The 21,727-nt window shown below is 38.9% G+C and overlaps 1 protein-coding gene across 4 annotated transcripts in view; it reads left to right on the forward strand.

Annotated features, from left to right (window-relative positions):
- Positions 1-21,727, forward strand: part of si:dkey-247m21.3 (5-hydroxytryptamine receptor 4) — a 47,079-nt gene that overhangs the window by 8,660 nt on the left and 16,692 nt on the right. Inside the window, exons 2-6 of one of the 4 annotated variants that reach the window (XM_053648842.1) lie at positions 4,854-4,944; positions 5,054-5,197; positions 5,955-6,155; positions 8,693-8,846; positions 10,727-11,675. In XM_053648842.1, the coding sequence (XP_053504817.1) occupies positions 4,916-4,944; positions 5,054-5,197; positions 5,955-6,155; positions 8,693-8,846; positions 10,727-11,482 (1,284 nt within the window). In that variant the 5' untranslated portion in view covers positions 4,854-4,915 and the 3' untranslated portion in view covers positions 11,483-11,675. Of the gene's footprint in view, positions 1-737; positions 5,198-5,954; positions 6,156-8,692; positions 8,847-10,726; positions 11,676-20,920; positions 21,110-21,727 lie in introns of those variants that run through there. The other 3 variants (XM_053648844.1, XM_053648843.1, XM_053648841.1) reach the window with 3 other exon arrangements.

Genomic DNA, 21,727 nt, shown 5'->3' on the forward strand with positions numbered 1-21,727 from the left:
ACATCTAGAAGATTTGTAAGAAACCTGCACCTTTTTAGGTACTGCTTTGTAGATGCCACATATGGCTGTCATGTTGTATGACCTCAACAAAACAATCAAATTTTATCTGTAAATCTATAATTTATCACAAATTTTATAATGGACTTTGGTGAGAAGAAGTCCTGTTCTGCTTCTGTGGTCAATTCTGTGCCTATTAAATTAGAGAACTTGAAAATATCATGCGGTGTGACCAAAAATCATGTGGTGTAACCTCTGTCTGTTTGTATTCCATTGGCTTTTTCTTTCACAATTTCTGATTTGTGTACATATGGGTCTTTATTACAGTTTAATTAGGAACAGGTTTTCCTGCGTAGTAAAAGAAAAAAAAACAAACTACCTGCCACATGCAGTGGATTAACTCTCACTTTAATGCAAGAGCTGATTATCTTGCTAGAATAAAAGAAAGGTTTGAAGTATTTTAAAAAAGAAAACTATTACCAAAATATGACGTTAACATCGCCCTATTATTTCTATTTAGCTGATTAGGAGAATTTATTTAGCATGTTCAAAGTGCCCATATTTTACATTTCCCCCTAACCTCCCTTTATAATGCTATAATGTCTGGTTTCATGTAAGAAAAACAGCCATAATTAATTTTTATGTGGCCATTTTTCTGTCTTTCCCAGCCATAGAAGTCATTAGTCAACAAATTGCTGTTTTAGTAGTTTGTATTTTGTATTTTTTTTTTTTCGTATATGGACTGTATGGATTGGGTCTGAAGGTGGGGCTGATGAACCTTCTTTCTTTCTTCTCATCATTTTATGTGACCACGTATTGTGTTACATAACCAATATCTGCAATAATTATTAAAATTCAAAATCAATCATCTGGGTTCTGTGACTGAATCTTAATCAGTAATACAGTGTGCTCAAGTGGTTACTAGTCTTGTGATTTTTTTTATTCGTTTTATGGGTTTAAAAAACAAGCATGTAAAGTGTGTGAAGTGTCACATAGGTGTTCACATCTGGTGAAGGTCATAGCATCTGAATGAAATCATTTTCATCTGCATCAAACCAGCAAAGAAGTGACAAATTTAACCAATACATTATATCCAGTGGTATTATTATTATTATTCTTAGCAGTAGTAGTAGTAGTAGTAGTAGTAATAATAGTAATAATAATAAGAATAATAAGAAGTAGAAGTTGCTGTGGATAAGGGTGTCTGTTAAATGCTGTAAATGTAAGCAATATTGTGGCAAATTATTACACACATTAAATTATCCCAAATGCACATGTGTAATACATAAAGGGGATTACTGCATTGGTGATTTATCTTTTTTTTTTTTTTTTTTTTCGTGTTTTAGGCCCATAATGCTCAAGTGGTTTCATGCTGGATTGACTAGCAAACACAGTAAACAGAAAAGTTGTAACCCTTCATTAAACAACAACAAAAACACTAAAGTTACAATTCTGTAATCTGTATTTTTGTGTAATTCGTATGTTAGTTGGACAATGTCTGCTCAATTTGTCACCTTTTAGCTTCTCCTAAAAAGACATATCAGGGAGAGAAAAAAAAGGACGATAGAGTAAATAATACAGCCTGTTCATGTTCATTACACCCACGCCTGAGTCCATAACACGACTGATGGCGACTGATGAGTCCATAACATGAAAACGGGCTAAAAGATATCAGCCCAAATGGAGCTCAACTCTAAGTGGGCGTGTCACTCTGTAATCACCTGACAAGACTGTCACTGATGAGTCTGCATGAATCGACAGCACTGGGCTTGTTACAGTTATTCCAGCACATTGATTCATATCATTCTGTGTCTTTTCTCTTATGGTGCTGTTGGACTCGGGTTTAAAAGATTATCCCAAATAATCCTCTTTAAAACATGTGTTAACAGCGAATAAGATGATGATGATGTGGATGCTGAACATGGAACCTTATATTGATTCTTTTTTTTTTTTTTTTAAAGACGTGGGAGGAGATTTTTTGTTCTTCTTTTTAGTCATTTTTAGCAGCATTTTTAGAATGCCTTTATAGCATAGCAGTGTTGATGTCTGGATTCTGATTGGTCAGAAGGTGTTGATTAATTTTCTCTCATAGCAGTGCAACTGCCAGTAGTGCAAGTGCAGACCACAGGTTTATATTAATGCCGCTGTTCTAACAGCGCATATATGTCACGACACGGAATGCGAGTAGGATGCAAGTGCAGATTTAAGTGAAATAAAACAAAAGTACGAACACAGATGATTAAACACATAGACTATGGAATCTAGGCAGAGAAATGAGAAATAAGGCAAACGTAAGACAACCAGTGTAGTGCAAACTGTGGCTATAAATACCCGTAAGTGCTCGTTAACATGAATGAAGTTCAGGTGCAGGAGGTCATGTGACATGATGGCATGGTGCAGTGGCTGCTGGGAACTGTCCAGAGTTCCTTCTCTGATGTTACATGACAATATACAAGGACTTGTACGGTGGGCACACCATGTAATAATATACATAATGATAAGCAGTTTACAAAATGTTATTTTAAAAAAGAAAACCATATAATCATTCATATAATGATGTTTTCTGTTCATTTAACATTTATGGAAGGCAGAGTCAGTGCTTTGTAACAATCAGTGGTGTAAATCTTTTTGTCTAAAATATAATAGAGAGAAAAAGGAGAGGAAGAGAGGCTGGTTTTTCTAGCTGCCATAATGTAAGTCAAAACAGGAACTGACCTGTTTCCTGGACATTCCACAGCACAAATGAATAATTATTTATAAATAAGGTGTGTCATTCTTTAAGAATTTTTTTTTTTTGTAGTATTTTTTGGCAAATTGGAAGTACAGGAATAGGAAGAATGAAACTCCAAGGGATGTGCTGTTATAGGAAAATAATCAACTTCAGGGTGTTAACAGTAAATTCATTGATGTTTTAGTCATTGCTGATATTATATTGTCTTGTATGATGTCTGACAAGTTTTGCTAAATGTTTACAACTATTAAACATCTGAAGGTTAAAAGGTTACCTGTCATTGTTCCTTTTTGGCCATTATGTGAGTGTTAAATAAAAACGCCTAGCACTCCAGAGCACTTAGACTCTTGCGCTGATAGTGTGATGATGAAGTGTGTGTGTGTGTGTGTGTGTGTGTTTTTTTTTAATAGGTCAGAAGGATGACAGTGTATGAAGTGAAAGGCAGTCCGTTAATACAGCATATGTACATCCGGTTCTTATTTGATCTTCTTGGTTTTGGCAAAAGTTATTTAGTCCTATAATAAAGCTATGTATACATCAGCGCTGTTGAATTCTCAAATCTGATTGGTCAGAAGGTGTTGATTCATTTTCTATAGCAGAAGCTCTGTGTCATATAAACAGGGTGGAGACGGATGTAAGTGCAGTTAAAAGCTTTATTTAAAGAGAGAGGCAGACAAATCCAAATCAATAAGCAAAAACGTAGTCAAGAACAAGTGTGGGTCGGGAGAACTACAAACAGGCATAAACTAGGCGTAGACTAGAAACGAGGAAACTAGGGGCAGGATCGAAAACATAAAGCGAGGAACGAAGGTTTGGTATGGCTCAGGCGGCAAACACTAACGCTCAATACTTCATCCAGAACGAAGACACACGGGGGTTTAAATATACAAACTAATCAAAGGGCATAACACAGAACAACTGAGACATTAGGAAAGAACTAATAACATAACAGGGGCGGAGATAGGACAGAAACCAAAAACAAACGCACGTGTCACAAGTAAACACAGTTAGTGAAAACCCGGAAGCGTGCTCTGTCGTTCTTCGGGAAGTTCATGCAGTGCCGGAGCACTCAGCGCGAGGAGAAATCCGTGACACTCTGACAGTAGTGTATCTACAAACCGTTACTGTTTCTATTGTAACAACTTACATATTAATAATTAAGGCTTTGATGTCTTATTAACTTCAGAGGGGAAAAAGACAGGCTTTGATGTAAGGGATAACAGGAACTAACTTGTTTCATGGATACTCCACAACGTAACTATAAATGGTAAAAATATGATGTGTCATTCTTGAATAAATGTAAAAAATAAATCAGTTTGTAGTTCTTGTAAATTGTTTTGGTATCGTCACGATTGGAGGCGGAGACGGATGCAAATGCAGACTAGATTGAATATAAATACAAACGAAACACAAAACAGTAGCTATAGAACTTGTGGCAAAATACTAAGGGAAAAAAATTATCTCTATTATACATCTGAGCAGTTGAGGGTTAAGGGCCTTGCTCAAGGGTCCAGCCGTGGCAGCTTGGCAGTGATGGGGTTTGGGGTCATGACCTTCCGATCAGTAACCCAGTGTCTTAACCACTGAGCTACCACTGCTCAGTTGTAACATGAAGGTGTGGTGCAGTGGCTGCTGGAAACTGTAGTCCAGCATTCCTTCTCTGATATTACATGACAGGTATAAGAGGAATAAATTATTTTGGGACATGCTGTTATGGGAAAATAACTTTTGGGAGATTAGTTCATTTAGTATAATAGTAGATAATAATTTATTTTCATTAAGTGCTTTATCTTGGTCAAGGTCGTGGTGGATCTGGAGCCTATCCTATGCATATGATCGTATGAGGTTATTGTTAATTTGTTGAATTGTAATGATTGGTAATCATGATCATATGAAACTGCAAAATTTGAAAGATCTTAATGTAGGCGTCAAGGTGTTAAAGGAAAACAATGGCATTATCTCAACAGCACACATTGCCAATGTTTGGATTGTTGTTTGTTCAGAAGTTTAGATCTGAAAGCTATGATGCGATTTAGTCCCAGTGCTCTCACTTTGGTATCCATGCTGCAGGACCGTGATTGTGTTTTGCGATGTGAGAAATTGAGCTTGCTTTGTGTATTTGCAGAGGCGCTGCAGTGTTTAGCGTGGAGGAATCCCGTCGGACTGTCTCCATGCAGATGACCAGTGATGGCCACGTCGGCCGACCCCACAGAGGAGTAAAAAGATGCACATTACATTATTTTTCATATGCTTTTTAAAAAATTCTCTTATTATTTTGTACAGGCAAATTCCTGTGTTGATTCCTCTGCCTTTGATTGCTTGCAGATCAGTTGATGAAGTGGTGAGTGAGCACATTTTTAACCCCCTGGAGAGGATCGTCTTGACCTTCTTCCTGGCATCTATTATCATTATGACTGTCCTTGGTAACCTACTGGTGATGGTGGCTCTGTCAAGGGACAGGCAGCTGAGGTGAGGTACTTCCTGTCAGTGATATGACCCTCAAACAATGACTGAATGAGTTTACACTGATTTATCACCTGTCGTCACGTGTGATTCCACACAATCGGGATTCACACAACAAATAATGGTAGAGCTATTGAAGCTCTTCAAATGCAATTATATGTCAAATATAAAATGAGTAAAATGTCATAAAAATCTTACTAATGTTAATAGATTGAAATGAAATAATTATGCGTTTTACATTAATTGTATTGATGCCAGAGGCTAATTGCACACAGTATATTCGTTGTCGACTGAGTAATGGTTTGAATGAAAGTTAATTAGCTTGCTAGCAATCTTGACAACTGATTTACACAATATGCAGTATGCTAGTGTTTGTTTTTTATTCCTTGATATAATATATACCTAGCCTAAACGTACCTAGCTTGTTAACTGCTCAAGTCAAATCGCTACTGCTGGAGAGAATATCTTACCATAGCTTTCTGGTGTCTGACGTTAGCTTCTTTAGTTTTTATGCTAATGTAGCTAAAAAGTAAATAAATCTTATAGCCATCAGTTTAGCATTGTGGAACACACATGATTGAATTGCCTTTGTGAAGTTGTTCAGTGTATCACACAAACTTGCTGGTGAGGTTTGAGATGTTGTATAATGCCTTTTTACCATAGAACAGTCATAACTCCATCTGAAACTTAGTATTTGGAATATAGAATGCACTAATTGGACAATATCTGATTTAATTGGCTTGTTCCTTTGACCAAATGTTAGGAAGAAGAAGACCAACTACTTCATTGTCTCCCTGGCGTTCGCAGACCTCCTGGTGGCTCTTTTAGTGATGCCGTTTGCGGCGATAGAGCTCACCACAGGCCACTGGAGTTACGGAGAGACATTCTGCCTGGTGCGCACCTCGCTGGATGTACTGCTCACCACTGCGTCCATACTGCACCTGTGCTGCATTGCCCTGGACAGGTACGAGCATCAGGCAGGCTAATGAGGTCTAATTAACTAGCCCCCGAGAGATGAAGACAAGTTACTTAGAATAATCATTGTAGGCTGAATTACACAGCACTTCCTGTTTATTACACAGCTGCCTTATTAGCCATCTGGGCCGCATAGTCTTGTTATAACCATGGACCTTTTTATCATAATGATAGAGAGCCCTCATTAGAGCAGGTCATTGAAAATCAGTGCTGAGAACCCACACAATGGTGCAAGGCTGATCTGTCTGTGTTTATTAATCACTCACTTCTGATTGGTGCTTTGTGACGTAGGTATGTTTGGATGCACTTCAAATTCAGTGTCGCGCTTGCTCTTTTTATCCCGTGTGTTTTTGAAGTAAGTGTGCAGTTTGCACCGCAGCATTCACAGACTGATTATCATTTTGTATAGGATTGTGCTATTACTCAATTTTTTTCTTCTACAAGTCTCCTGCTGCAGGATATTTAGCAACAAGATGAGAGCTCTGTTGCCTGTCGCTGATTTTAGAAAGAAAGAAACATGATAAATTGTGTATGTTTATATGATGAAATCCTTTTGGAGTGTGTGGACTCCCAGTCAAGCGCTCCTCCAGACTCAACCAACAAACAAAAATAATAATTATAGAACTTTAAGGTAATACATCTGTCATTTTTGGTTAAAATGTTGAAATATATTGAAACATTGATCATATCTATGAACAATTTAACGCCAAATGCGAAACACTTTACAATAATGGACAACACCTAACCAACTATGCAGGAACTAAGCAGGAATGAATAAGTAGTTCTTCATTAACACATATCTTATTCCTATTAACTACTAAGAACGAGTAGTTAATTGCTGAGTTTGTTAGTAGGAGTTCACTATGAACTAATCAGTAATTACGGAGTCTTAGATAACTATGGCTCTTTATAATAATAACTGAATAATTACTGATCATACCAACATTAACTCCCAATAGCAAAGCCTTACCTTCCTTCTGGAGATCTACTACTCTATTAAACCTCAACCTATTCCAATACCTCAGTGTCTACAATGTAAATGCTTTTATTAGGTATTAGCCAGTCTTGGTCTAAAGAAAGAAATGGACAATATTAACCTACAAATGTTCATAGCTGTAATGTAGCAATGCATAACAAATATTCTCCATTAACTTACTTACATTTTTTTTGACTATTTAACTTTTTGTTGTTGTTGTTGTTGTTGAGTATTTCACTAATACTACTAATGTGTCTTATACTGTAAAATAGAGCTTTAGGTATCACTAATTAGATGATAACAAGAACTAAAAAGGCTTTCTGTAAGACAATTTGTGTCGCATATTCTACAGTCAAGATCATGTCATGTCTTATTGGTAGCAAAATAGGGCAGTATATGTTGCATATGAGCACGTAAACCTAAAATATGAGACACGTATTGTAGTATTAGTGCCCTCTGAAGTCGAGAAACTAAAGGTATAACCTATAGGTACTGGCAGTTATACACTAATAAGATGTTAATACAGATAATTACTTAATGCTGAATGCTTTGTACCAGTGTGTTTAATATTTGTAAATACTTAAAATGAACACAGCTAATAATGCATTTATTAGTCGTTTTCACACAATAGATCCCCTATATACAGTGCCCTTCACTAATATTGGCACCCTTGGTAAAAATAAATAAATAAATAAATAAAAAATTAGCAAAGAAGGCTGTGAAAAATTTGCAATTGTAAAATGTTACCACCAAATGAGCTGGTTTAGATGTGTAGCTAGCTAATGTTTGCTCACCTAAGCACTGCACTAGTGCGCTCATATCACCGGGCCAGATAACTACATATACAAAGTACTAAGAGTGTAGAGGGATTTTATAAATTAGCCAGGTATATACAACCTTCTAAAAGTGATTTAACTTCAATGTCGACTGCAGATATGTAATCAATGTGCCAATATATAACAATTTCTGCTTAATTTTATGAAGCGTGACGCTTACAGTATATACGTAATAGCTTTTGTGTATGTATGAAGACTGGGGCGTCTGGACACAGCATCGGGAGGAGCTGTATGAGGACATCGGATTGTACTGATTGGATAAAAAGCAAACAGCAAAGGGATGCTAACCTGGTCCATATGACAACAACACTTGTTCTTTCTTCTGCTCTGTTTTTCCACATCTCTATCAAACACACACACACACACACACATTTTCATGCATGCACGTTTTTGCACCCTTGCCTCCGACTTCACAATTTTATTCATCCCACGTTGCCATTCATTCTTCTCTCTCCACCCCGCCGAGTGATGACTCATTTTTTGTGTGTGTGTGTGTGTGTTGTTTTTTTTTTTTTTTTGCCTCATGCCTGTGAGGAAAAATTCTTCAGGATGAAAAAGTGATGTGATTCACAAGGTTGGGTGAAATCAGTATGAAAAAGCGGTACAAGGTTTTGTTAATGGGTGTTTTAAGGGGGTTATGCAATACGCCCGGTTACTCAATGATGTCTATTATTCACACACCACATATTCACTTGTCTGTCTCATGTTTGGCAGGTACTATGCAATCTGCTGCCAGCCACTGGTCTACAGGAACAAGATGACGCCTGTGAGAGTGTCTCTGATGCTGGGGGGGTGTTGGGTTATCCCCTTGTTCATCTCCTTCCTCCCCATCATGCAGAACTGGAATGCCATTGGCATTGAGGACATTGTAAGTGGATAATCGATGTCTGCGTGTGAGCATTGCTTGTGAAATTCATTTGCTCGTTCATCAGATTAATTTTACTTGGCAACAGTGCACCCGAAATACAATTCGGCAAAAGCACTCTGCAAGTTTCCTCAAAGAAAGATATTTTTAGTATAACCTGCCAAAAGCGAGGAGGAGCTCATTTGGCTAATGTGCAGCTGCTGCAGGGCCAAGTTGAGCTTTGCCGCTGTGACCTGAGTTTTACATACGCCATCTATGATCAGGGTCCATTAGAGAGCAACTGGCCGGAGTCTTGCTGAGTAACACGAGCAGGCTTGGGGAGTAACGGATTACATGTAACGGCGTTACGTAATCAGGATACAAAAAACTGGTACCTATAATCTGTTATAGTCACATCAAAAAAGAAAGTAATCAGATTACAGGTATATTTAGTAAAAAATGGGAATACTATCAGGATTTCATTTAAAACCATAGAAATTAATCGTTTGACCTAACACAATATAGACAGCTGCTTGATTATAGTTCTGGTTCTCTCTCGCCAGTCGTGACTCGCATGAGCAACCTCCTGGTGCATGCACGAATAAATTTTGTGCAAAGTTAATTTGGTAGAAATGAACACAAATTGTTGTCTGAAATGATTTCGTTAGGGTGACCGTACGTCCTCTTTTTCCCGGACACGTCCTCTTTTTCAGACCTTAAAAAAGAGTCCGGCCGGGATTTCTAAATTTCAGAAAATGTCCGGGATTCGGATTTAGTTTCAGTATGATGTGCTTATGGTCTAATACTGGATCATGTTTATGCAGGTTTGCATTGCTTTAACCCCTCTCTGTAATTCCCGCCTTCTCGCACACCAATTGGTCGATTCTAAAAGGCTTGCAGCAACTATTGGCCAAATTCTGCCTCTCAGCCATTTTTATTTCATGTTATCACATCGCTTCATATTACATGGCCAGTCAAATGTATAAATGATGGCAGAAGGTACACTCGTGGCATCTAGTATTTTATTTTATTCTATGGACATTCAAAAGAATGTAGGAATTTATATATATTTATGTGATGCTAATAGTGCTACTAGTGTGTCTTTGTCAAGTGTATTAAAATCTGCATTCATAGTAACACTGTTTTGAACACTATTAAGACACAAAAAACAGAATATGGCCACCCTAACTTTTGTGATGTAATGTTGCCCGCATCGGGGACAGGGATCTATTATATATTTATTAATTTAATTTTCTGAAAACAAATCCAAACATTGAAGTAGGAAAAAAAAATAAAAAATCAGACTACAATACATGAACACGTTTTTATGATACACAGCATGCAGTAACATTAAATCAAAAAGGAGGCCACCATTTCCTATGAATTTGTTAAAATTAAAGTGCTAAGAGCTGACACATCCCAAATAACCTGTTAGCATTCAAGCACGTTATAAATATAGATACAGGTGCTAGATACACTGAAAAACATTCACATCCAGGCAAGCTAGGCAAAACTGGACAGCGAAACAGAGAAGTAGCCATGAACAGATATGTTACAGTCCAAAGAGAGTCCAATGTTAGAAACGTTTACACAAAGTGGGTGAGGCAGACACTTGTGAGACAGTGAGACAAAGGAAAAGCAGCCATCTACTGTAGCACGTATGACCAAATGGGCAACAAGAGAAATAAATTATTGAACTACTAAGTATGGAACATCCATTGAACTACTTGTTCACAAATTGCTCATTGTACTGCTGATTCGCACGAAAATGAAAGAAATCATGATCTCTGTCATATCATCACATTGCCCAGCTCTATTTGTTTGTACTGTTTTGTTCTTGTTTTGGAATATTTTATTTAAAAAATGTTAAAAAAAAAAAACAACAACATTGTTTCATACTCCAGATTGAGGAGAGGAAGCTCACCCAGGGCTTAAACAGGACATCCTGCATATTCATGGTGAACAGACCATACGCTCTCATCTGTTCAGCCGTGGCCTTCTACGTGCCTCTGGGCCTGATGATCCTCGCCTACCAGCGCATCTATGTGACAGCTATGGAGCATGCTCGGCAGATCCGGATACTGCGGCGTGCCGGATCCACTCCCATACCCTCTTACTACAGTCACGAACACCCCGGCTCCAGCCGCATGAAGATCGAGACCAAAGCGGCCAAGACGCTGGCAGTCATTATGGGCTGCTTCTGCCTGTGCTGGGCACCGTTCTTCATCACTAACGTGCTGGACCCGTTCATCCAGTACAGCGTGCCGTGGCAGATGTGGACCACATGGCTGTGGCTGGGATACATTAACTCGGGCTTAAACCCATTCCTCTATGCCTTTCTGAACCGGGCTTTTCGCAGAGCCTTCCTCATGATCCTGTGCTGTGGGGACATGCGCTATGCCCGCCAGGGGAGCTTTAGCCCGAGCAGAGCTTGCTCGGCAACTGTAAACGGAACATCCATTGCGCTCAGGTACAGTAATTCCTCTCCTGAACACACTGTTCTTCCTGAAATGAAAGATTACCTTGTATATGAAAGCTTTATCTTTTCTGGGTCTCTGGGGCCATGTTTACGGGTCAAGTGCAGACAGAACCTGTGTTTTGTTATGCATATTAATCATTTCGTTCCGATGCTCGTTTCAGCTTCCCCTATGGCACTGTAAACCGATTGAATGTCCTTTTATCTCAGCTTTCTTCCACTGGTTTTCCATCTCTATCCACTGTATCTCTAGTGCATGTGTGATTACCACGGACAAGAATTTCAAGACGTTTGAATTTGCATTTGAATTCAGTTTCAACACTCAGCCTGCACTGAGAAATGACGATAAATAAATAAATAAATAAACGTTTACTCCAAACTCACTTATAATGGAAGCTAATGGAAGTCTAAGGCTGTCTTCGCACTTGGCGTTTCTTTAAAGAAAACTTTCTGGCCGCTGTGCCTTTTGTGCTGATATGATAAAAGAGCTGTCCTAGTCCTAGCTAGTAACAGCTAACTATATAAGAGACACCTAGTGTGGTAGTAGCATAAGGGCAGCTTTTGAACCCCATTGATAAATGTTTAAAATATGCAAATATTTTTTAAAAATTGTTACATTGGAACAACAATAGTGTTATGATGAAACAGATATTAAGCTACAGATACGGCAGATACAGATTAGGAAGAAAATGTCAGTGGCAGTGGGCAGTGGCAGCTCAATGGTTAAGATGTTGGACTCATTGTAAGGTCGTGAGTTCAAAATCCCAGCACCACCCAATAAGCTGTCATTGCTGGGCCCTTGAGCAAGGCCCTTAACCCTCAACTGCTCAAATGTATAAATGAGATAAATGTAAGTCGCTGTGGATAAGGGCGTCCACCAAATGCCATCAATGAAAATAAATGAAAAACACTGGACTATTCCTTTAACCCTAGAACATATTATTAACATATAAAACATATTAGTGTTCATGTTGTATCAATTTCAGTTTTATTATTCTGAGATGAAGAATGGCATTCATGTGCTCACATTGTGAATTTTAGCTACACGATATGGCTGAACGTTTGTGGATCATCACATCCATATGTGCAATTTTTTTTAACATCCCATTCCAGATCTAGTCCCTCTTTGCTGTTATAATAACCTCCACACTTCTGGGAAGGCTTTCCACTAGATTTTGGAGCATAGCTGTGGGAATTTGTGCTCACTCAGCTATAGGAGCATTAGCGAGGTCAGGCACTGGTGTGGGCTGAGGAGGCCTGTGGTGCAGTCAGCGTTCCAGTTTATCACAAAGGTGTTCAGTGGGGTTTCGTTCAAGGCTCTGTGCAACCACTCGAGTTTTTCCACACCATCCTTGGCAAACCATGTCTTCATGGAGCTCACTTCTGCACAGGGGCATTGTCATACTGGAACATGTTTGGGCTCCTTGCTTCCAGTGATGGGAAATTATAGTGCGATAGCATGCAGAGACATTCTAGACAAATGTGTGCTTCCACCTTCGTGGAAACAGTTTGGAGAATATAAGGGTGTGATGGACAGGTGTCCACAAAACCTTGGCCTTATAGTGTACCGAACTGAGTCAAGTATTACTACAGTCTTTGGTGTGTTTTAGTAAAACAAAAATAAAAAACTCGCAAGCTTGAGTAGGTCTACTTCAAGCGCGTACTTTCTAAAATACATTTTAGATTTTAGGCTGAATTTGCTTTTTCTATACAGGTATGTGTCCAAACAACAGGCTACAACAGGCTAATACAATCAAACAGTATATACGCAGCCTTTTTGTTAACAGTAGTGGTGTATACAGACAGGCCCACCTGCTCGCCCACCCTTTGTGTGCGTGTTTTTGTTACTTTGTCCTGCGCTGTTGTTTTGGTTTGGCTAGGTCAAAAGGTTTCAGCAAGCAGATTGTCAGAGATGGTTCATTTCCATTGAAGTGATTTGAATTTTGAATAGATGCAAATGTAATATGCCAAAGGTCTGATCAGGACACAGCGGCCATTTCTCAGAGCGGGGAAAAACACGAGATTATTGGCTTGAATTGAGACCGTTTGCTTTAGAAGGGTGGTGCAAAGTCCAGACTTTTTTTCTTATTATTTTCTTCTTTTTTGCTCAGCTGTGTTGTGTTGTTTTGAAGCCGTCTCTGCAGTCGCTTTGGCGAAGAGGATTTGGGCGATATGCCATCGTGGTGGCTGTTGGGGGGTGTGACTGTGGCGTGCTCGGTGCTGGAAGACTTTATGTGCCGTATGTAAAATCGTGCAGGCTTTTAAACTGTTTTCCCTTTTACTTGTGCATTTATTTTACTTTGCATGGGAATTTTCCCTTCCAAACAAATGAATCTCCTGATTAATGATGTGACCTTTCGTTCTGCTGTGATTAGACAGATTGCAGCAGCTGGGCCACCCTTCTGTGTTTTGAGTAGCTTTATGTGCCTTCACAGCCGCTGCCTCTTTATGGTTTGTTTTTGGATAATTACTGGTTGTGGGTGCTTTTCTACATTTTATTGTTATAGCACTTTTCTACAGATTTTGTGCACCCAGAACCTTTCTCATTTCTATTTTTTGTATTTCCTTTTAATAAAGATCTTTGCTGTATTGTGTTATTTATTGTTTACAATGCAAATTAATATTTGAAGAGCATTACATATTTGAAATACAGTCGCAATCAAAATGATTCCACCCCCCGTTGCAAATTATTGTTTGGATTATTGTCAAAATTTACAGACTTTCAGCTGTTTGCGATGAACAAATCAAACAAAAGCAATGGAAATAGTTCAACACAACGAATGCTTCATTTGGTTTCCCCAAATACAACTGAAAATGCAACTTATAATGACTTCTCCAGTTTCAAAATTATTCAACCCCTTCATGGCAAGCATCTTTAGTACTTAGTAGAGCGCCCTTGTGCTGTTATGACCTGCTGCAAACGAGATACAGAGCTTCTGGCAGCGTTCCTGTGGAATCTTATCCCTTTCCTCATGAGCAATGGCCTCCAGTTCAGTAATATTCTTGGGTTTGCGTGCTGCAACCGCCTTCTTCAAATCCCACCAGATTTTCTATGGGGTTCAAGTCAGGTGACTGTGATGGCCGTGTAGAATTTTCCAGGAATTCTTCTGCAAACAAGCCTTGGTGGAATTTGAGGTATGCTTGGGATCATTGTCCGGTTGGAAGGTCCAATGACGCCCAAGCTTCAGCTTCCTCACAGATGGCATGACGTTTTCTCCTAGGATTTCCTGATACTTCAATGAATCCATCTTGCCTTCCACACGCTGCACTTTTCTAGTGCCAGAGGATGCAAAGCAGCCCCGGAGCATCGCCGAGCCACCCCCATGCTTGACTGTGGACAGAGTGTTCTTTCTTCTTTCTTCTTCTTCCAGACATACCGCTGATCCACCGTGCCGAAAAGTTCCAGTTTTGTTTCATCGCTCCACAGAACAGAATCCCAAACGTTCTGTGGCTTATTTATATGATTTTGAACGGACTTTTCTTGTGCTTTGCGGTCAGTAGTCGTGTACGTCTTCGAGCTCTGGCATGGAAACCTTCTGAATTTAGTACTCACTATACTGTGCTCACTGAAACCTCAGTGCATGTTGCCACCAAGTCTTGGCAAGAATTTTGAAGAATGTTTACATGGCTATACAGAAAAGTAGTCCATATGACACAAAGCTCTCATATGACCACCTGGAGTATAGTTTTTATGGTGCCTTTATAATGCACCTTTAAAGCTCATGATCACTATCTTCTGCCATTTTATGGAATAGAGCTGTAATAGAGTGGAAAAGAGTGGTGGTGGGGGGTGGGGGGGTCTTCTTTTATGTTATGAAACGTAACAGTGTTTGGGTTTGGAATGACACAAGGGGATAACAGAATGTTCATTTTTAGGTGAACTATCCCTTTAACCTTTTGAGCACAAACCTCAATTATAATTACATCAATTGTAATTTGCTTTTTTTTTTTTTAAGCATCAGCCAAATGAGCAAATGCACTGGATTATGTCCATCCATCCATCCATCCATCCATTTTCTTTAATACACATGGTCACGGGGACCCTGGAGCCTATCCCAGGGAACTCGGGGCACCAGGTGGATCAACACCCTGGACCAGGTGCCAACTTATCGCAGGGCACAATCGCACACACATTCACACGCTACGGAAAATTTGGAAATGCCAGTCAGCCTACAATGCCTGTCTTTGGACTTTGGGAGGAAACCAGAGTACCGGAACCGGAGTTTACTGGGTTCCAGTCTTGTCAGCCAAGAACAGGAATCTGAGGCTTCAGTGGGCACAGACTCACCCAAACTGGACAGATTAAGCTTGGAAAACTGTCACCTGGTCTTATTCATGTTTTATTCGACACAGTTCCTTTAATATTCACACTTGGTTCTGTGTAACGCCAGAGAGAAGCGAGCTCTGATGACTCCCTGTCTCACTCGCTTCGTTTTCAGTGTGGTGATTGAAGGTGCTACAGAGGAGGTAGATGAAGAAAAAAAAAATCACATTCACATTCTGCTTCCTCATTTGGCCATCAACCCCAAAGCTGCCAGGCTTCCAACACCCACCTGTAGTGTCAATCACAGTATTTTTTTGTTATTATTTCTGTGGAGAAAAATCTCTATCTGTTTTTCTTCAAAGACTCCTGAAGCTTGTGTGGTGAAGTAATGCCAGGGCTTTACTCAGGTGCCTGTGATTGGTGGAAAATGGTACACATTAGCTTGGCAAGGGTTCACTTCTGCAAGAGGAACTTTGGACGTGGGGGTAGTGTGAAAGCCAGATACAACCAGCATTACTGCTTAGTCTAAGCTGAAGCCTGTGCATGCTGTTAATGCCAAGCATGATTTATGAAGAATCAGTGCCAAAAATTGTTGTTTGCGAGGTTTTTTTTTCTTCGGCATAATATTGGGCAGCTTAACAAGTTATTAAAGCTCTGTAATATGAACAAACAAAACCAAAAGGTGAAAGAAATTAAACAGAGAGGAAACAGAATGGAGTGATGAAGCATAGTTAGTGTTGATTATTTTCCTATAACAGAACATCCTGTTGTTTTTTTTTTTTATTCCTCTTATACCGCAGCAATTTCTCGACTATTACAATTTTGTATTTATTAAAGAACAACGCATACTTCATATTTATCCATTTGTACTTATGTTTAATGTTATGGAAAATCTGCGAAGCAATTTATAGCACCTTCATACCACTGTCGCTGTTGAATTCTCGATTCTGATTAGTCAGAAGATGTTCATTACTTTTCTATAAAAGTGCTTGGGTGCAGTTCACAGGTTTATACACGATATGACCAAAAGTATGTGGACACTCGACTATTGTACATCCCATTTCAAAATCATGTACATTAATATTAAGTCAGTCCTCTTTTTGTTGCTATAACAGCCTCCGATCGAATGCCTTTGCACTATATATTTGGGGCATGGCTGCGGGGATGTGCTCATTCAGCCACAAGCGCACAAGAGGTTTGGCACTGGTGTTGGGCATGAAGGCCTGGGGGTGCAGTCGGAATTCCAATTCATTACAAATGTGTTTACTGGGGTTGAGGTCAGGGCTCTGTGCAGGCCACTCAAGTTCTTCCACTCCAATCTTGGCAAGCCATGTCTCATTTTGTGCACAAGGGCATTGAAATGCTGGAACATGTCTGGGCCCCTTAGTTCCAGTGAAAAGAAATCTTAATGCTACAGCATACAAAGACATGGTTAGTTGCTATGGTCAGGTGTCCACACACTTTTGGCCATATAGTGTATTAATGCACTTGTTATAGTGCATTAATACCCCATAACAAGTGTATTGCCAAGTAACTATAACTTGTTATAATATGTTATTTTTTTTCCATAGTCCACAAACCTTTGGCCATATAGTGCATCAATGCACTTGTTACAGTATGTTATTGTTTCCATGGTAACATCTCATTTGCAGGATTGTATAGATTACCCTCCACCTAATCAAAGCCTAAGAATAAACAGAATAAACCGATTGATGTTGTTTAACAAAGAAAAACATTGATAAGGTTAATAATCATTGCTAAGGTGAAGTTTTCTGTAAGGAGTCATTTGTTGAACGTTTATGGAAGGTGTTTCCTGTGATATCAGAGAAATATAAAACTTCAGGATGTGCTGTTATAGAAAAATAATCGTTGGGGTGCTTACGGTAACTCCGTTTCGCCTATGATTTTCCTAGAACAGCACACACCATTGTGTTTTATTCCTATTTAACATACGTTGTGTCACATATTCATACCGTAACTCGTCGGCTTAGATAAATATGAGGAAACGAGTCATGCCGAGCAGGTAGGCCTGTGCGTCACACTCATCAACTTCACGTATGGCACATGAAACAGGGCAGAGCACTAAAGTGTTTTATGACACTGTTTGAGATTAGGGATGTTGTTGTTACTGCTCGTCATAAAGATGTCTTCTTGCGTTTCATCTGGTTAATGGTTGACCTGTGGGAGGGTCGTGATGATCACACTGCACGCTTCGCTTGGCAGCTGCACAGTCTTAAGCACATTTGGTGAACAGGATGTGACCTCGAACTTTATTTTGATATCCAGTACATCTTTATATATGATAGCCATAACACCTCTGTATATTTTTAGGACAGTAATGTATGCAGGAGTACGAGGCCCACCCGGCTAAATTTCGTTTGTTCAGCGTCGCCTGTTTTATTTTTAGTCTCGTTAGTCAAAGATTGGTAAAAATCTACTGCCTTCAAATTCAGATTTGATTGGCCAACCATACACAGTACGACATGTAGTGAAATGCCTTTTCCGACTGTCCGTGATGTAAAAAATAAACCAGAATTTACATTAACCAGAATTTACGTCGATACAGGTAGGAAAGGAAAAATATAAAATATTTGAAATATTGATATATGACATATAATAATATATGAAAAATTATGTTTATGATTAAAGTGATTCCTCATTTATCGTCTTAAGTGGTCCATCCATCCATCCATCTTCTATACCGCTTTATCCTTTTCAGGGTCACAGGGAAACCTGGAGCCTATCCCAGGGAGCATTGGGCACAAGGCGGGGTACACCCTGGACAGGGTGCCAATCTGTCACAGGGCACACAATCACATACACACTCACACACTCCCATTCATAAACTACGGACACTTTGGACATGCCAATCGGCCTACCGTGCATGTCTTTGGACTGGGGGAGGAAACTGGAGTACCCGGAGGAAACCCCCGCAGCACGGGGAGAACATGCAAACTCCACACACTCAGGGTCACGGTGTGAATCGAACCCCCGACCCTGGAGGTGTGAGGCGAACGTGCTAACCACTAAGCCACCGTGCGCCCTCTTAAGTGGTCATTTTTATTATTTTTTAAATTGTATTTATTACATTTTAATTAAATACAAATTAAACCATGGTAGAAAATGCCAGAATTTCACCAGGTGAAGGGCTTTTCCCAGGTTGCCACATATGTCATTGTTAGAGTATCAGTTAGCAATGCGCAGTGGTTTTCACTTCTTCATGCAACATGTGTGATTTTGTTTAGAAGTGTAATAATTGTTATTAATAAAAATGAAGTGATTTTACTTCATGGATCAACAGCAAGTAGCAAAACTACTAGAATAGCCGGCTTTCTGTTAAGAAGTGAACATGGATCAATTAGGCAAATGTCAAAGTGATAACATATATGCTGTTTCGCTGTGTATGATGCAGTACCTGCTTCTCTATTTTGTTACATTTATTTTGTTAATGTTTAAATCTAATTTACTGCAGACTTTAAGCCTCGTTGACATGTCTTTCACGGACAAGTTGTAGGCAATGCTGTTACTCTTGCAGCGTAGTTTAATCAAAAACTGAGTTCATTCATCGTCAGATCTGTCAGGTTTGCGGTGCTGTTTGCTGTTGCTTTAATGAATCAAATAAAACGTTGTTTCTTTGTATGTCCAAACAGTGCATAGGTGTCCTCTGTGGCCTTGTTGTTGATTAGATATTGTGATGAAACTTGCATTGTGACCTCTTATTTGTCAGGTTGCATACAAAAATGACAGTGAGCCGTTTGGGGAGTCGGTTCTTATTGGTGAGCTGACTTACTGAAAAGATGAGGAATTCCCATCGCTACTATGCCAGTTGCTCGGCACTCTGACATTGGGAGTGGGCTTAAACAGGACTGCAGGGTTAATGCATCCTGTCAATTTTACAGCGCAATTTTACAAGCCTTAACTGCAGCTTGATTAGAGCAGTTATTAGAGCTCAGAACGATCCCAGCCTTGGTTATGTTTTAGCAACCTTCAATACAAACATTGTTCCACATTGTTCCAGGCAATGCCAGCTACTTTAAAAAAAAACCCCACAATAATCCACGTAGTGTATTTGAGCATTCAGATAAGAACGGCATTATAAATACGTGCACTCTTCGGCATCTCTGTAAACTGTATAACACCAGTTTATGTGGTTAAAACATGTGGTTATGGGGTTTGTGTGGAGTAATAATATCTGTTGGAATGAGAGAGTCATGTGCTTTTGACTGATATCTTTTATATCTATCTCTCTCTCTCTCTCTCTCTCTCTATATATATATATATATATATACATTAAACAAGATATTTTAAAAACACTTTGACATTAAAAATCCTTTTCAAGGTTGAAAAAGGCCTGCACATGAGAACAGATTTATGATTTCGCAAAGTGTGTTTTCTTTACTCCCCATAACAGCTGGTTTGAATAGTCACCTTTTATGGGTTAGCGATGCTGATGTTTTAGATTTTATGCGTGCATTCATTTAATATATTCATGTATGCATAAGCGATGGTGATATAAATAAGGAATAAAACAGTCATGCTGTTGTAGGAAAATAATCAGCAACGGGGTGGTTGATAAAAATGTATTCGTCTTATACCACAGCAATTGCCAACAATGAACATTTTCTTATTGATCAAAGAGGACTTTTATCATACTTTTATCTGTTTAGTGTTACCTTAAACGTCGTGGAACATCTGTGAAACAGGTTTTCACTTATGTGATAGCAGCTATGAACAGTCCTTCCTTTACCAGCCTGCTGTTATAGAATTCTGACCAATCAGAATCCAGAAATCAACAGCAACCTCTGTTACAGGGTTTGTTTTTGTTTTTTTACAAAGAACAAAGTATACTTCTTAATATGTTGTTGTGTTAATATATACATTATTGTTATAAATATCAAAAGGTATGATAAAATCTTTTGGCAAATACGGCGATGTGAGGATTTTATATCGTCATATAAATCCAGTACTACCCGTGTTGTTGGGTTTAAAAGGTCTGGATGTATTGTAGATTAAAATGTGATTCCTAAGCAACTAAGATTGTTGTGGGTGGTAGGTGGGTGAGAGCGTTTGTGTGAAAGTAAAGGCATGCTGTTCTGACTCGCTCTCAGATGGTTGGGAATAATAGAGAATGGATCAAACCTAATAGCTGTGATGTGAAAATAAACATTTAAATGAGAATGTATCGATGATGTACCGCTCTGTGTAGAATCCCTCAGCTGATCCTGTAGTCATATCAACCTGGTGTTTTCTATCACGACAAATCCAGTTCTATTAAGCGTGAAGCCATAACTGCATGAAAACTTTATGAACGTCACATTATCATGCTTTATTGCTTTGGTCTTGTTTTGTCTTTGCAAGTCGGTGAGAGTCCATCCACTCGGTCTAGCCTGCTCTCGTGATGCCTGATTGCAGGGAACCATGTACCGTAGATGAAAGCAGATCGCTGATCTCGGCTACAACCGATTGTTTGAAAGGTATCCTGTTTAATCCACGGCTAAAGTTGTTGTTTCCATTTTTGGCCAGAACTGGGACAGGTCTAATCTCTGGAGCAATAAATATCCTGCTTTTACCAGGTTCATGCCATGTCAAATAAATTCTACCCATAATAATAACTGATAGCTCTTTTGAGCAAACTCATCATTTATGGAGTGTTTTGATAGCACATCATTTTGTTTAGCATCTTTGTGGAAAAAAACCACTCAGTTAGACCAAACCAGACAGAAACTTGAGTTGTCCTGTTTAATTCCTGTCATTTTTTTCATTCTTGCTGTAATTTTTTTTTTATTATATATATATATAGCTTGTCTATTTATTCAAACTGGCAGTATTATGGAAACTGATGTCATAAAAACGCAGTCGGAAAAAGATTTCACGGTCCATTCAAACATCCTTTAAAGCCTTCGTTGCACAGACATACTGTAATTCAATTCATTTCAATTCAGTTTTATTTATAAAGCACTTTTTTTTTTTTTTTAGAAATACAGATATAAATTTATTCCTAATGAGCAAGCCAGAGGCGACAATGGCAAGATAAATGTCTCTTTATAACTCTCGATTATAAATCATTTATCTTCTATAACTATATACTATAGTGTCAATAAGTGATAACTGTTTTAACATGACCTTGAGTATGAGCATCATTCGAGTTTTAACATGAAGTCTATC

This window comes from Ictalurus furcatus, chromosome 18 (assembly GCF_023375685.1).
Source record: "Ictalurus furcatus strain D&B chromosome 18, Billie_1.0, whole genome shotgun sequence".
NCBI lineage: Eukaryota > Metazoa > Chordata > Actinopteri > Siluriformes > Ictaluridae > Ictalurus > Ictalurus furcatus.